Source organism: Arvicanthis niloticus, chromosome 10, assembly GCF_011762505.2.
Source record: "Arvicanthis niloticus isolate mArvNil1 chromosome 10, mArvNil1.pat.X, whole genome shotgun sequence".
Taxonomy (NCBI): domain Eukaryota; kingdom Metazoa; phylum Chordata; class Mammalia; order Rodentia; family Muridae; genus Arvicanthis; species Arvicanthis niloticus.
Genome location: NC_047667.1, coordinates 42944376 through 42962281, shown reverse-complemented (window position 1 = coordinate 42962281; position 17906 = coordinate 42944376). Strand labels below are relative to the sequence as shown.

Genomic DNA, 17906 nt, shown 5'->3' with positions numbered 1-17906 from the left:
TCACATGTTTCCAGGGCTCTCATCTCTGTTATAGTGTATATCACTACTGTATTAATACTGTCAAATCATATTCTAGTGCACATATATATTTTATCTGTCAGCAAATAGCCACTGCTGTTTGTTTCTGCTTCTGGGGTATAATGAATAATTCTGCTGTGAACATTAATATTAAAGCTTTTGTGTGGATGTATGTTTTTATATTTAATGAATATATGTTTAAGAATTACTGAACCCTGTGATAAATGTTTTATTTTGTTTTGTTTTTGAAAGACTGAAACTTTGTCAAGAATTGCCAAACTCTTTTCTGAAGTCTCAGTACTTTCGAGTCAGGAGTGTTCGAGTTTTCTCCCATCCTTATGAACACTAGTTACTGTCTTCTGATTGTAGGCATTCAGGTGGAACCGTATACACTTACATCTCGCAGATTCACCATAGCTAAAGCAGGATTTTAGGGAAAGATAAAAATTAAAAGCAAGTAAAATAAATACAGGAGAACTTAGTTCTGAAGGTAGAAAGAAAAATAATTAAGAATAGAATCATGGGATATAAGAAAAGAGCTTTTATTTGATATTTAATTTTGACATAATTTCAGGCTTTTTAAATACTAGCAAGAATAATACAAAGTCCTTAAATATCTTTTATACAGAGTACCCAAAATGTTGATTTTTTTTTACCTTGTTTGTGTGTTTGTTTAATTTAAAGCAAATGAAGGTTTTTAAAGAAGGTACAGGGTCTGTAGATGGCCTGGTAGGGTTTACCTAGCATGTCCAAGACTCTGAGCTCAATCCCCAGCACCACATAAAACCTACAGTGGAACCTGGTGCCTATAGTCCCAGCACTTGGGATGTAGTCAGGAGAACCAGGAGTTCAAAGTCACCTTTGGCTATATATCAAGTTTAAGGCCAGTGTGGGCTGCATGAGACCTTGTCTAAAAGGAAAAGGGGAAAAGAAAAGATCAGCACTACCTGGTGTTTTTAGAGGAAAAAAGCAATTTATGAATTTAAAATGGGAAATTTAGATAGTTTATCAAGAACAGTTCCAGTAGCACAATTAGTGACAAATCACAGTATTAGTGAAAGAAAATGAAAATAGTGAGCAGAAGCCTCCCTTTAACCCAAAAATGTGACTGTGAAGTGAAATAGAGATGCGGTAACCTGTGAATAGTAGTTGTCTGTTGTATTTGCAAGGAAAATGACCTCTCCTGATCTGTGTGTTTTATAGTCTGTCTGTCTGCCTTCAGTTTATGACTTGAGTGTGAAGCACAGTCTCTTGGCTGAATTAGTTTACTTTGAAGTTATGATTTAATTTCTTTCCTGTATGTTTCCATAACATCTGTGTACACAGAAGTAGTAGTGGTAGCAGCCGACAAGACAGCCCTTCAGTTCCCCCTAGTAAGGAAAATGAGAAGAAATTTCATGGTGAAAAGATGGAAGGTTCAATTGATGAACAGCTTCAGACAGCTGCAGATGATTCTTTACGAAGTGACAGTATTCCATCTCTTCCGGATGAGAAAGGTAACTTCCCTTGTATGCATGTGCAAAACCAGAGAAAGAGCGATCCTTGGAACACAGTGGCACATAAGTCTATTAAACTCACACATGGACTCATTTGCTTTTGTTGTGCTGCTGGAATTTGAACTCAGGGTCTTACCCATGATAGGCAGTTGCTTTATTGAGGAACTATACTCTCTGGGCTTGTGGTTTTATCTGGTAAATAGTAGTTAAAAGTGATAGATTTGCACATTTACCTAAAAGGTTGCTACCAAAGTGTTGTTTCTCTTTACTGCTTACAGTAACTTGAAGGAATTATTAAGAAAAAAAGGACCAAATATGAAAGGTTTAGAAAGTTCTCAGCCAATCCCTACTTTTATTATTTTAAAGTTTTTATGTGTGTGAGTGTTTTGCCTGCATGTATGTCTATGTACCACATGTGTGCTTGGTGCTGGCAGGCCCGAAGTGGGCATTGGATCCTCTAAAACTGGAATAGATGGCTGTAAGCCATTATGTGGCTGAGAATCAAACTTGGGTTCTCTGGAAAGGAAGCAAGTGTTGTTAACCACTAATCCATGTCTCCAGCCCTGTGTCTGTATCTTAGAGGGAGCTGCAGTGGAAAGGAGGAAGAAAGCAGGTGCAGAGGTGTAGTTACTAGCAGAAGCAATGCCAGTCTAAACTGAAGTAGGCAGGATAAAATGGAACAGAGGAGAACAGACTTCTAGAACTGTATGGGATGGGTCATTAGAGTGTGTGAAGCTGTATTCTTCAAAGGGGAGAAGAATGATTCCTGCACAGTTAGCAGGGCAGTAAGGCTGCCTCTGTCAATTTAGGCCAAGGTACCAAGGCTGTTCTACTCACCCCACTTCCATCAATTAGAACATTAGCATTGTCCAGACTAATTTTATATTTATTTATAATTGTTATAAAGTTGAATGGCTGAAACATTCTTACTTACATTAGTGTTTTACATCCCTGGATTTATATGAACAATTCACACATAAATGGAACTAGAAAAACTACCAATACTTAAGTCCTATTTTTCCACTTGCAATCTCAGTCAGGTATATTTTGACCCCGTGGGGGAAAAATTAATATCCAGAACTACCAATAACAGGAAGAAGAGAGAAGAAACATTTTTTGCGGTTTTCGAGAATGAGATGTTTCCTGGCATGGTAGGTGTTTAAGCATGTCCCCCACATGCCGTTCATCTACAGTCTAGTTAGCTGTCTTTTGGCATAATTGTTCTGTGTTTTTTTGTGGATGACAAACAGGTTCATGTGGGTTTTCTTTATTGCTGTTGTTTGTTGTTGTTGTTTTTCAAAGACAAGGTTTCTCTGTGTAGCCCTTGGTATCCTAGAACTCTGTAGACCAGGCTGGCCACCTGCCTCTGCCTCCTGAGTGCTGGGATTAAAGGCATGTGCCACCACCACCCAACCAGGTTCATGTTTTTAAAAAGGATGCAATGTAATTCATTTGCCTCTCATGAGTGAGAACTTTCTTCTAAGATAAGATCTGTTTTGAAGTCAAAACAGTGTTTCACTGGATGCTAGAAGAGAAGTTTGTGAATCTTAAGTTTAGTCAGCTTCCGATGGATCTCATTGCATAGAGTGGCACATTCTCTGTCCCACAGCCATGAGGCTTTCTCTGCTTTCCCAGGAGAGGGTACCCTCCTCTGAGTAAAGTTTGTAACCACTTGGTTCTTAGGTGTTTTACCAACAGTCAGTTTGTGGGCAGTTTGCTTTGTGAAATCTGGGTAAATAAGAAATTGGATAGATTTAGAATGTGATAAAGAATTATGCTGGTCTAGAAAAAAAGAGGATAGAAGATTACTTTTCTAAGGTTCATAACCTTACTAATTCAGAAAGTTAGCAGGCATGAATTCTGTCCTGCCAAGGGGACCTTAAGCCTAGCTAGACGACTATCGACACATGCGTGTCGCTCACTGTGCCTCTGTGCATATTCCCCATGCTGGTAACTGTCATGGCTCACAGGTGTTGGAGCTGGAGCCGGGTAGGTGGTGTAATTGCTTCCTTCCATTGGCAGCTTGCACAGTATTTTTCTGTAACTATGAAACCTAGGCCACAGGAAAGAGGCTTTCAGGTTAGATCCAGCTTGAGTCATTAAAGTTGTGTATCTGAAGTGTATTCAGCAGTGGGATAAGTTAACTTATATTTTTTGCTAAAATGTTAAGCATTTATAACTTTTTTTCTCTTGTCATTTCCTTTGTGAAGCATCTGGCCATAAACTTTATATAGTAGGGCCTTCCTGGCTGATGTGTAATTCCTTTTTAAGCATGAAGTATATTAATCTTTTAACATATTTCTGTTTTATTATTTAACTTTTTAGATTCTTTGTGACTTTCACATCATGCACCCCAGTCCCACTCATCTCCCCATCCCTTCGTACCCACCCTCCATCCTTGTCACTCCCCACAAAAAAAAAAAAAAAAAAAAAAAAAAAAAAAACCTTTGCAGTGGAAGCTAGTGTGTTACAGTGTGTCACACAGTACACCCTTTTGTCCACACTTCTTTACTTGCAAAAGTTTATTACAGTGAGTCATCGGTCTGGTTTGAGGCCTCTGGCTTCTGCTACTCTATCAATACTGAAATTTCACTGGGACTCCTCTTAGATATCCTGTTGTTGTCCCATGTTATAGAGATGCTGCAGCTCTGGATCCCCAGGACCAGCCTCTTCATGTGCTCCAGCAGTTCACAGATGGGGCAGATGTTGGGATGGGCCAACTCAAAACCCTAGATCTGGGCCTGGGTGGTCACTGAGCTGGTTAGCCTGCCAGCACTCTTTCTCCCATACCAGCAGGGTAGGCTCTCCAGCACTTCTGCAACTAGCTCACCAGTGCTGCAGTTGGCAAGGGCAGAGCCAGTTCTACTCTCATGCCATCAGGCCAGCTCACCCAAACCCACCAGCAGGGCCAGCTCTATTGTGCTGGCCAGACGAGGTACAGGGTCTGCTTTCCTGAGTGCTGCAGCAGGCAAGGGGCTGGGCCAGCTCTCCTGTTCTCACCCTGAAACCAAGACCAGCTCTACTGTATTGCCCAGGAGAGGTGCAGGGCCTGCAGCTGGTAAGGGACAAGGCCAGCTCTCCCACTCTCGTGGCCTTCGGGCTAGCTCTCCTGCATAGCACAAGTGGTGAGGAGCAAGAGGAAGGAAGAGGGCGTCTCTCTCTCTCCCTTGCCCTTGCCACGTAAGATAGACAGACTGCTTTCAAGTTTCAGGGTCAACTCACCTGCACTCCCCATCCCTAGGGTCAGCTCTGTTGTGCTGCCCAGGTGAAATGCAGGGCATCTTGAGTGCTGCAGCAGGAAAGGGGCAGGGCCAGCTCTTCTGAGTTTTATAGCCTGGGAGAGGCAGGGTTAGCATATTTCTTATTCTAGCATCTCTAGGTATTTTTAGAGAGTTTTTTTTTTTTTTCTTATTTGTAAGATATTTAACTTCCTCTTAAATTCTAGGTGCAGTTCTGAGAATTTATGTAGAATTGCCTCAGTAAGAGGCAAAAGGGGTTCTATTGAAAGGCCTACTGAGAAGAATTATACTGACTAGGTGTGGGGCTGGGGGTGTAGCTCAGGCGAAACCATGCTTGCCTAGCGTATACTGAGACCTGGGTCTGACGTATAGCACCACATAGCATAAACGAGATGTGATGGCACACAGGGTGGCACACCTGGGAGCCCAGTGCTTGGGAAGTAGAGGCAGGAGGATCAGGAGTTAAAGGGTAGCCTGGGCTATGTGGGACCCTGTGTCACACCCTGCCTTCCCCTGTAAAGGAATTATGATTATTCTCTCCATTCTATTAGACTCAACTTCTATTGCAACAGAATACTCCCTGAAATTTGATGAATCTATGACAGAAGATGAAATAGAAGAAAAGTCATTTCGATCTTTACTACCTTCTGAGAGTCATCGTAGATTTAACATGGAGAAGAAAAGAGGCCATCATGATGACTCTGATGAAGATGCTTCCCCAGACAAGACTGCCCTGTCTTCTACCAAGGTATGCTTTACTAAGGAGGTACATGGTTGCAGTCAGAGTTGTCAGAGGGATGAGAATACATTTACATAATTACCAGTTATATAGTTGGCAACTATAAGAAATATTTTCCAATATCAGATTTATATTATACATGTAAAATCTGGCTTGGTTGTTCAAATAAAATAGAATGTAAACTTATTAGTTATAATAAGACCTTTAAATATCTCAGCCAGTATTACTTACAGCTTTTTCATTTCATCCAATTAAAATATGCATTCTTCTTTCCAAATTGTATGTTTAATGTAAAACAGGGACAAAATTTTACCTTGCTTCATTCCCTGATACAGTGCATGACTTGTGCAATAACTGTTCATTAAAAAATGTTCAGTTTTTTTTAGATGAATTTCCACTTTCCTCTCTTTTTGAGCATTTTTATAATATGGTAGATAATTTTAAAAATGCTTATTTGCTTTATTTCTTTTTTATTCATTTCTTTTTAAAATGAAATCTCACTATGTTCCTCAGGCTGGTCTCAAACGTATTCATGCAATCTTCATATCTTAGCCTCTGGAACTATAGGCATGTAGCCCCACCCTATCTTTTATAATTTCCTTTTTACAAATATGTAACTTTCAGATGAAGTTAAATACCAAACAGTTTGAACTGAATTGTCCACTTTAGGAGCTGAGCATGCCGTTCTCGGGAGGACAGGATAGCTTTTCTAAGTTCACCATGGAGATGGTGCGGCAGTATATGAAGGAAGAGGAAGTGCGCTCAGCTCACCAGTCCTCACTCCTGCGGCTCCGAGAAAAGGCCCTAAAGGAGAAGACGAAGGCCGAGTTAGCCTGGCTAGAGCATCAGAAAAAGCAAGTTCTTTTAAGAAGTATCATTTTCAGTATTCAGGGTGTTTTTGAAATAAAAGTGCTTTGTGTCTTAAGATATTTTTATTTTTAATATTGGGATCTCAAACCTGGGTTTGGTGAATGCTAAACACTGTGCCACGTGTGAGCCACCTTCTCAGCCTATCTCAACTGATGTGATCTCATCAACACAGTTCTCAAGCTAAAAATAGTGGCAGTAATCTTTGGTTTGTGCTACTTTCAAGATAAGTTTTCTATTGGTAAATGTTCTCATTTCTTAGATCACTTTAAACAACTCATTATAGGTTGTCATTTTATAGTTAATGTTTCTTGAGTGCTGTATGTTGCTCAAAGTATTGCTGTCCTTAGAGGATGGAGTTAAGGGCTAACACACAAACACACACACACACACACACACACACACACACACACACACACACATGCATGCACGCAGTAAAACACTTGCTGAAACTGGTACTTGTAACCATTGCTTTCCATATAGAAAGACATTAAATTAGTTTATAGGCTTTAGAATAGTTCAGAATTTTTGAGATAATAAATCTGACATCTGTATCAATGAAAGACTATGCTTTGCAGGCATCTACGAGACAAAGGAGAGGATGATAAGATGCCCCCACTCCGGAAGAAACAGCGTGGTTTGCTTTTAAGACTTCAGCAAGAAAAGGTGTGTTGGAAACAGCACCTGTGTGACACAGTTTGTCATAAGGGAAGCCTGTGATATGGTATTTTTACCTAATCTCATTTTGCTATTACCACTGTTTGTAAGATTTAGCTGATATTACTGCTTACTTCTGTAGTACAATAATTATAGGTAATTCTTGCTAGTCTCACCATTTCTCTTATTTTAAAACTGTTGTATTGCTTACTAGACAGTCAAATGTACCTTCATGTACCACAGAGAATAAAAGTCCTACAAAATACAAATGAAAAAAATTAAGCTATGTGTAGAAAAGTGGATGTGGGTTAATACTTAACATTGTTTCCTTGAGTGGTATTTTATAACATTAATTACATATTGACTAGTTTTATGGCTTAGTAGACTTGGAAGGACCTTAGCTTCGGGTTCTGGAGAGGCAGCATAGTACATGCTGATTAGGAGCTCGGGCTCTGGGTGTGATTGCCTGGACTAAAGTGATATGAGTGATGTAATAGATTATTAAATAGTGTCAAAAAATAAGTTTACCCAGGAATGTCATCACTGATTATATTACTTATTATAGGAAATGTGTTAGCTTTCTGTTGCCATAATGAATACCTAAGGTGAAGAAAGGGGTTTATTTTGGTTATATTTGAGTGGTTGCAGTACATGGTTGGTTGATCCAGTTGCTTTTAGAACTGTAAGTTAGTTAGTGTATCATGCCAGGATCACAAAATCTTGAGAGATGGGAAGCTCTTGGTAGCTAGGAAGTAAAGAAAGAGAAAAGAACAGACTAGTCATGACCCCAGTCTAAGTTTTACTTAAGAGTCTACTACTGCCCAACCACTCCACAAGCTGGAGACTGGCCTCCTAATACATGGATCTTTAGGAGACGCCTACCCAGCAACAGCAGAAGATTCACATTCCCTCCCCCCTTTGGATTCCCTGGAAAAGTCATTAAGTTAGTTGTTATATGTTATTTGCTTCAGAAATTCAAACACAAACCAGTGCCCTAGCACAAATTGGGGATATCAGATTGAACTGATAAGTCATATTCTTTATTTCCATGCAAATATAGTTAAAAAAGTAAATTTTGATTACCAAAGCCCTAATGAAGTGGTGAAAATGATAATCTTATGATTGTAACCCTTGCATTTGTGTGTCTTATACTGTGTTTAACAAAGATGTAAAGCTCCCACTTAGCGCCATGCTTCAACTAGCAGACTACAGTGATTTAGCATGGAAAAGTGTTTGTGCAGTTATTTGAATTGGAAATGGAACTAGCCAAGTGATTTTGTCTTTTTAAATTTGTGTGTTTCATTAAATTCTTAAAATTAACATACCAAGTGTGTTAGGGTTTTGCTGCTGTGAAGAGTCGCCATGTCCACAGCAACTCTTATAAAGGCAAACATTTAGTTGGGGCTGGCTTACAGTTTCAGAGGTTCAGTCCATTACCATCATGGCAGGAGCATGGCAGTGTGCAGGCAGACATGGTATTGGAGGAGGAGCTGAGAGTTCTGCATCTTGATCTGCAGGCAGCCAGGAAGGGACTTCTCCCTGCAGTGATTAGAGCCTAAGCCCTTAAAGCCGACTCCTACAGTGACATATTTTCTCCAACAATACCACATCTATTCTAACAAGGACATACCTCCTAATAGTGTCACTTCCTGTGGGCCAGTCATTCAGACACATGAGTCTATGGGGGCCAAACCTATTCAAACCATTATAGACTCACAATTTGATAATTATTGAGTTTGTCTTATTTTATTTAACATAATAATTTCAGTTCTACCCACTTTCCTTCAAATGTCTTAATTTCATTATTCTTTACAGTTGATAAATGTTCATGGTGTAAATGTACCATGTTTTTTATTCATTCATTTGTGGGTAGACCTCTGGGCTGGCTTCATACTGTGGCTGTCGTGACTAGTGCAACAGTAAACAGAGCTGTGCAGAGATCTCTGCTTTCCGATGATCTATAATCCTATTTAGATGCTGAATTGTATTTCTATCTGGATATAGCCAGAGTGGTATAACTGGGTCATCTAGTATTTCTATTTTTAGATTTTCAAAGAGACTCCATACTAATTTGCATAGTGGTCACACCAGTTCACATTCCTACCCATAGTGTATAATGGTTTCTCCTGTGTCCTCATCAGTTTTCTTGTCCTATTTTCTTGATGATCGTCGTCCCGATTGAGGATGGAGTCTAAATGTTCTTTCAGTTTGCATTTCCTTATTGTAGACTGGTGACACAGCCCCACTCCAGAATACCACTGTTACTTGAAAGAATTATTGATGGGCAAACTATGCTTATTTCTATCTTGAGCAGTTAAGAGCACTTGTTACTCCTAAAGAGGACTTGGGTCATTTGAATAGTGAAAATGTATTTTATGCCAATTAGAATGAATCCAGAGTGCTAACCGTTAAACTGGTAACTTTTCAGATAGCTAATAATTAAAAAAAACAAAAAAACAAAAAAGCTCAACAACTCTCAGACATGAATAATGAAAATAACTGGGTTTTAGTGTCTTTATTATACTTATTAGTAAATTGAGTGGGTAGAGATAAGGCTTAGAGGTTAAGAGCACTAGCTGCTTTTCCAGAGGTCCTGAGTTCAATTCCCAGGAACCTCAGGGTGGCGATAATGAGATTTGGTGCCCTCTCTTGGTGTGCAGGCATACATGCAGGCAGAATGTTGTATGCATAATAAATAAATAAATAAATAATAAAAACAAAACAAAACAAAACCCCCAAAAACAAAACCCTGTATTAAGGGCCATAAACTGATACCATTGACTTGCTTTTCCTACTGTTAGGAACTTCTTAATAGTTCATAACATAAAACAGTTATAGAGTTAAAGCATTCTTTGGATAGTGAGAAATGTTAGGATTTAAGAATTTAACAGGACAATAGTGGCTACACTAATTGGCTTGCTGATGTGTGGCTATTAAGCAGGTAAATGTAAAGATACAGTAACATGGGAAAATGTGAACAGAATGAAAGGTTAAAAAGGACTATGAATTTGACTAGAGTTATTAAAGCGAAGAGATCATCCTAAACTGTTTTAGAATGATGGGGTTATTTATAACATTTTCCCCTCCTTCACTAATTTGAGATGTTTTGGTATTGTTATTTGAAGTACATTGTATCTGTGATCTAGTGATGTCATTCTTTTCTGTATGCTACTTTGAACTTATCTCTTTCAAATCTCAATCCCTTTTCCTAACTCTTTAAATGTTAGGCAGAAATAAAACGTCTTCAAGAAGCCAATAAGGCAGCTCGGAAAGAAAGGCAACTGATTCTTAAGCAGCAGGAAGAGATAGAAAGGATCCGTCAGACCACCATAAAACTCCAGGAGAAGTTGAAGTCTGCTGGGGAGAATAAATTGGTAATTTAAATGAAATTTATATTAATTTGTTTTCTGCCTTGTTGCTTGTTAATCTTGGCTTACTTTGTATTCTGAAATGATAGGCATGTTTGTTCAGTGTGATGTACTAATTACTTGGATAAAGTCCTGTGTGTCTGCTTTTGTGTATAGTGGAAAATCACCTCGTGGAATGTGGTTATTTTGGAAGGAACACATGGTTGTTCTTTCTTTAGCTTTAAATTCTTTCTCTTATGAACTACAGCGGGGCAGAATTCTTGGATTTGCTGATCTGTCATTACTCTTCAAAATTGAAAGGAGAGACTCTGCTCTCATTATATGGTATTCCTCTCAGCTATCCAGATTTAATTTTATGATGACTCAAAATTCAAAGGAGATATTTAGGCAAGAGCAAAATTTGCATCTATTGTAAGGTACTGTGAAGTGTCAGTACTGTGTCTGGATATTCAGGATTTTGTAGTAATGTAAAATTTTAAATTCCTAATTTTCCGTATTTTGATTTTTGAAACATTCTCAAATTAACAGAAAAAAAATAAGCATATGATAAATTTATTTTTCTGAGTTGTTTGATAATAAGTAGCCAACAAATTAACACTGATATATTATTACTACTTAACTTCAAGTCTTTTTCAGTTTCTCCACTTGTCAAAGTGGTGCTCTTTATAACAAATCAACTCAGAATTGCTAGTGGCAGTTTTTGTGTCTTTTTGCTTTTCCTCCTTCACTCTAGGGTAGGTTCTTGACCTTGATTATGAGAACACATGCCAGTCATTTTGTAGAACATTACCTAACAGCTCTGTCTGGTGTTCCTTCGACATTAGATTCAGATTGTGTCTGTGGTAGGAGTATCTGTAAGTGATGCATTTATTGCCATCAACAGGTAGACCTTGATTTTGACGGATCCCATTATTGATCACTGTGCCTCAATCACTTGATTAGTATGTACTAGACTTTACTGTGTTAATGAACTACTTTTCTGTTGCTGTGACAGAACACTTATAAAACTTATAAAAACTTATAAAACTTATAAAAGAAAGCATTTAAATGGGTTGTCAGTTTCAGAAGGCTAGGAGTCCATCGTGGCAGCAAGTAGCAGGCATGTTGGCTAGAGCAGCTGAGAGTTCATTTTGATCCTCAAGTAGGAGGCAGAAAACACACTGGGAATGGCACAACGCTTGGAAACTCAAAAACCTGCACCCAATGGCACACCTCCTCCAGCAAGGCCATGCCTGCTAATCCTTCCCAATCAGTCTCACCACCTGGAAACTAAGTATTCGAAGGCCATTCAGGCCACCACACCTGTGTATTTTCTTTTTCCCTATATCTTCTTTCTCTGCTGGACTATGGCACATTTGCTAAGAAATTCTGTGTGGAAAGGCTGCCCTTACTTCACCGTGTTTGTGCGCGTGACTTGGTGCTGGTTACTTACTTCCACGTGAACTAATGTGCTACCCCATTTCCTTAGATCCTCCACACAGGCCATGCTCCAGAATCAGATGTGCTTTTTCTCCTACTCAGCTTCTAAACCCCAAGCGTGGCCCTAGACACAGGTGGAAACGTGTTTCTCTTTCTAATGACTTTAGGTCTCATTTGTTCAGGAGCAGGAAGGATGCTTTGTTTGTAGTTTCATGAAATTTAAAAAGACAAGATGATCTGTACCTAGCTTGTAAAGTAATGAGTATACCTTACTATTTGTGGGAACGCTGTATTAAGCTATTTAAATTTCACTGTCTTGTCTGTAGATTTTTGTTAGTTTTGTTATTTGTTTTTAGTTTTTTTTTTTTTTTTTTTTTAAAGATCTTGCTATGTAACCCTGGCTGGCCTGCAGTTTGCTCTATAGCCCAGGTTGTAGGCACCATCATACCTGGCTTCAAGTTTTGCTTCTTAGAAGCAGTGTGCTGCTTAAGCCAGTAATTCCTCCATGTTTTCCCCATAATTTTGTAAAATCTGTGAACATACTGTTTTCCATAAAAAATTTTAAAAATGTATTTTTCTGGTATATTTGTAGTTATATCTTTTGATAATTTTTTGTGTGCATACACATTGTTTATACCTATAGTGCCTGTTATGTTTTATTTTTATTTTAAAACAGTGCTTGGGATTAAGCCTCGGGCCTCACACTTGCTAGGGAAGCACTCGCCCACTATGGCACACCCCAGCCCTGTGTAGTCCTTTTAAGTGTTTCAACTTTTAAAAATCAAAGAGGACATTTGGGTGCTTGATTATACTGGCAGAAAATTTTCAAGTTCTTTGGATTTTCTTAGTTAAGAAAAGAACTTATTATATATAACATTTTTAAGCTCTCTCTTTTTCTCTTTCTCTTCCTTTCTGAAGTAAAGCATGCATAACATAAAAATTTGGTCATTTTTTTGAGGCAGAGTCTCACTGTGTATACCAGGCTAGCTTTGAATTCACTCTTGGTAACTCAAGCTGCTGTCAAATTTCTGATCCTTTTGAACCTGCCTCCTAAATGCTGGGATCATAGGCACGTACCACCACATCTGGGATCATAGGCATGTACCACCACATCTGGGATCATAGGCATGTACCACCACATCTGGGATCATAGGCACGTACCACCACATCTGGGATCATAGGCACGTACCACCACATCTGGGATCATAGGCACGTACCACCACATCTGGGATCATAGGCATGTACCACCACATCTGGCAATTTTGCTATCCAAGCTACTTTTAATTATGTGATGGATTTCTGTTTTGTAAGTAATTAATCTCTTGACTTCAGTTATTATCACAAATGTATATCACAAACTTAAACTTAAGTTGCCTGTGTTTACCATCGCCTTGAGGCTTCTAAGCCAGTGGCATCTGCTCTGTGTTGTTTGCAGGGCTCTCATGATGAGGAGGGTGCAGAGGATAACAAGGCAGCTAGTCCTGATCCCCCTGGCTTGGAGACCCGAAGTCCTTCCCCAATATCTATTTCCAGCAGCGAAACTAGCAGCATCATGCAAAAACTGAAGAACATGAGAAGCCGCATGGATGAAAAGTAATTATTTTTTTTGTTTCCTATTTAATCACGTTGATATACTTCATCAGATTAGATTGAGAGAAAAAAAATTTTTTTAGCAGAATTACTAGTTTACCTAACAGCCATTAACTATGCATCATACTTATAGAACAATTTTTCTCATTTTAATACAATCGGGTTTTTTAATTTGGAAAAAACAAAAACAAAGTAGTATATGTATAGTCACGATAATATTAAAAGAAAGGAAGAAAGGGTACATGATATATCCTAATGTCTCATCTTTGGCTCGTGACATATTTGACCTGGTCAGATAAGTACAATTTTAACTTTGTGAGAGGGTATGTGTTCTTCAGCTGAGGCTAGAGAGGCTGAGACCCTCTTGGGTTCTGGACTGGTGTGTGTGTGTGTGTCCCTCTTGGGTTCTGGACTGGTGTGTGTGTGTGTGTATGTATGTATGTGTGTGTGTGTTTTGAGACAGAGTCTCACTCTATAGCCCAGGGTAACCTAGAACTCGCTTATAGCCCTGGTTGGCCTGAAACTTCTGGGAATTCTCCTATCTCAGACTCCAGAGTGCTAGGGTCACACATGTGAGCCACCATGCTGGTATTTTGTTATTTTTATATTATTCTAAAATGTGTGTGCGTGTGCATATATGTTTGTGTGTGAGGGAGGTCTCGTGCTTGCAGGCCCCCTTAATTTTTTGAAATAAGGACTCTCACTGAACTGTGAGCTTCCTGTTTCAATTAGATGGGATGGCCAGCAGGTTCCCAGGACTCACCTGTCTGTAACCCCAACACTGGGTACTGGGTTGCAGGTACACCACCATTGCTGACTGTTATGTCAGTGCTGAGCATACAAACTCAGGTTCTCAGCTCCTGCAGCAGACACTTCACTGTGTTATCTCCCCTGCGCCTGAAAAAATTTTAACCTTTTTTTTTTTTTTTTTAAACTTTATTTTGAGACATAGCCCATGTAGCTCTGGTTGACCTGGAGCCTCCTATATAGACCAGGCTAGCTTTAAACTCACAAGAAATTCCTCTGCCTCTGCCTCTCTGCCTCTCTGCCTCTCTGCCTCCTCTCTGCCTCCTCTCTGCCTCTCTGCCTCTCTGCCTCTCTGCCTCCTCTCTGCCTCTCTGCCTCTCTGCCTCTCTGCCTCCTCTCTGCCTCCTCTCTGCCTCTCTGCCTCTCTGCCTCCTCTCTGCCTCTCTGCCTCTCTGCCTCTGCCTCTAGGATTAAAGGCATGCACCACCACAGCTGGCCCCCTAAAATATATTATTTTTTAAGATGTCTATGTGTGCTCTTGTTCATATGAGTACAGGTGTGCATAGGACTCAGGAAGATCACCTCCGTCTTGTGTGAGATGAGCCTCTTGATTTCCACTACATATGCAAGAGTAGCTAACCCAGAAGTTTCCTTGGTTTCTCCTACCTATACCTCACATGTTATTGTGTGCATGCTGGGATTACCAATGTATGTGGTACCAAATCCAGCTTTTACATGGATTCTGGGCATTTAAACTCAGGTCCTCATGCTTGTATTGCTAGCATGCTATCCACTGAACAACCCAGCTCACCATAAAATGATTTAAAGATTTTTAAAACACTTTGCTGTATGGTGAGGCCTATGAGGGTGGGGGAACGATAAGCCATGGCGTTTGTATGGCAGTCAATCTGTAGAGTGGGCTCTCTTCCTCCAACCCATCAGAGATACTGAACTCAGGTCATCAGGCTTGGCAGCAAGACCTTTCCTAATGAACCATCTCACAGCTCCCCTTCCCCCCTCCTCTCTCAAGCCTGAGGGCAATTTATTACAATTAAAAAACAATTCCGGGACAGGAAAGATATAAATGCCACCAGCTGCCAGGAGAAACGGAGAGAAGGGAACAAGGGCCTTGTGCTTGTGGCTGGCCTGGAGGTCAGATCCATGACTGAGGAGCTCACTGTGGAAGTGAGGGAGACAGAGAGAGGAGAGCAAGGGAGCTGCAAATGCTAGAGAGACCCAAGTGTTAAGCACGCTTAGAAAACAGACACAAAGACTAAAAGGAGAAGTTACGCTTTTCTCAGTAATGCATGGAAGGGGACACTCTTATGAAGCTGCCCATCTCCAAGACAAGGATCTTGCTTCTGCAGCTTAACTTGGCCTGGGGTTTACTATGTAGCACAGGCTAGCCACTTGTCCTGACCCTTCTGCCTCACAAGTACTGAATGGGATAACAAATGTACCCCACCACAATCAGCTTTAAGACTTCTCCTTTAAAGAACTCTTATTTAGATGTAGTTTGGTTGTACATAAGTTCTGAGCATATAAGGTATATATATATGTGAGAGTTACTCTTAAAATGTTAATTTAATTGAGAACAGTTATAAAGTAGCTTCTTGCCCTTGTAAATGTCTATCCAGTATCTAACTTTCTTGAAACATAGTAAGTATGGGAAGGAAAACAGATTTTTGTTGAGTGCCATTTTAAGTTAATACCTCAAACTACAGGAAGAATTTCACTTGCATAGTGAAACAATTCTAGTGAAGCCCTTGCTTCCCTGTTACAAGAAAGCCAGTTCATAATTTTAGACTATTTAAATTATGAAAATGTTTTGTTTTCAAAAATAGCCAGATTTGGGTGGCACATACGTGTAATACCAATACTAGTGCTGAAGCTACAGAGAAAAAGGTTCAAGCCAGTCTTGGCTGTCTTAGTTAGGGATTTACTGCTGTGAAGAGACACCATGACCACAGCAACTCTTATAAAGGACAGCATTTACCTGGGGCTGGCGTACAGCTTCAGAGACTTAGTCCATTATTACCATGATGGGAAGCATGGCAGCGTCCAGGCAGACATGGTGCTGGAGGCCAAGGGAGCTGAGAGTTTTGTATCTTGATGCAAAGGTAGCAGAAGGGGACTGTATGTCACACTAGATGTGGCTTGAACATAGGAGACCTGAAAGCTTGCCTCCATAGCGACACACTTCCTCCAACAAGGCCACACCTCCTAATAGTGCCACTCCCTATGGGCCAAGCATTTAAACAACATGAGTCTATGGGGGGCCATATCTATACAAACCACCAAAAATCCTTTTACTCAAAAATCCTCAAGTAAATAAATATAAGTTCTTTCATGAAGCAATGTTAGAGCTTATTAAAACATTTTAATGAATATTTAAGCATGGTTTAAGAGAATACAAGAAACGAGACAAAGGAAGATGGATTTTCTGGCTTAAGTTATATGTATCCAGGGCAAGGGTGAGGGCCTCTTAAAAGACTCATATTCACATGCATATAAATTTTGGAGTCTCAAAATAAATATATACATGATTTGTTGGCTTTAACATTACATTGTTCAAAAGGTTCAAAGATTACGTAGGAATATTTATACTTATTTTAGTTTTGTTTTGGAGAGAGGATCTTACTATGTAGCTCTGGCTGTCCTTGAAATTGCTCTGTAGACCAGGCTGGCCTCAGACTCTCAGAGACCTCCCTCTGCCTCCTGAGTGCTGGCACTAAAGGTCTATGACACCATGCCCAGCTCAATGCATTTGACTTTTATTTCAAGGATTTTTCTTTAGTAAATGAAATGAAGTGGTTATTTATGGGGAGCATTAAGATGTTCATGTACTGCTAAATAAAAACATAGGTCAATCAGGAATTTTTCATGTAAATAAGTCACAAAGAAGTCAAAATGTGTTTTTATTGTAAACATGATTCAGAACCTTGTTGGTGAGATTTTTCAATTTTCACCAGGAATAAAGGTCTCTTTCTCCTTCTTTTGTCACCTTAATTTTCCCTGCTTAAGACAAAATTTTAAAATGAAAGAGAGTGAATGACAAGGTAAATGAATCTTTAGGTGAGAGTATTGTTATGTAAGTATGAGTTCCTGAATTCAAATCCCTAGAGCCCATGTAAAAATGCCATTCATATACATGTAGTCCTGTGAGAAGTGGAGACAGGAGAATTGCTGGGGCTCCCTGGCTAATACCCTTATTCCAGAGTCAATGAGAAACTATCTCAGGGAGGTAAGGCAGAGAGTAACTGAGCCAGACATGGACATCCTCTTCTGGCCCCTGCACTTACACAGATAAAGTAGTATAAACTGAATGTTCGAATGTTACATATATGTGAATATCTCATGGAATAAACTAAAAGTTTCTTCAAATAAGAGTTTCCTGAATAGGGTATGGTTTTGCCTGCCTGTTATCTCAGCACTTAGGAGATGCTGCCAAAGGCTACCAGCTCTATAGCCAGCCAGGACTACAGAAGACACTTGTCTCACACACACACAGACATACATAACTCAGTGGTAGAATGTTGTGCAGGCAAGGCCCTATGTTTGATCTGTTACACTAAGGAGAATTTTTAAAATAGTTTTTTATGCTTTCTTCTTAAATTGGTTACTTTTTTAATGGCAGTGACAAAATACCAGTAGAAACAACTGAAGGGAAGAGAAGTTTGTTTGGATTCATGGTTTCAGTAACTTTAGTTCATCATCACAGGCAAGGCAGGTAACCTTGTCTGCAGTGGCAGGAACACCAGGCAGC

The 17906-nt window shown here is 39.6% G+C and overlaps 1 protein-coding gene across 7 annotated transcripts in view; it reads left to right on the top strand.

Moving 5' to 3' along the window:
• Positions 1 to 17906, top strand: part of Cep350 (centrosomal protein 350) — a 122694-nt gene that overhangs the window by 67782 nt on the left and 37006 nt on the right. For all 7 annotated transcript variants that reach the window (XM_034512973.2, XM_076941370.1, XM_076941373.1 and 4 more), the window contains 6 exons: positions 1345 to 1514; positions 5305 to 5501; positions 6162 to 6346; positions 6938 to 7025; positions 10244 to 10390; positions 13239 to 13396. In XM_034512973.2, the coding sequence (XP_034368864.1) occupies positions 1345 to 1514; positions 5305 to 5501; positions 6162 to 6346; positions 6938 to 7025; positions 10244 to 10390; positions 13239 to 13396 (945 nt within the window). The remainder of the gene's footprint in view (positions 1 to 1344; positions 1515 to 5304; positions 5502 to 6161; positions 6347 to 6937; positions 7026 to 10243; positions 10391 to 13238; positions 13397 to 17906) is intronic.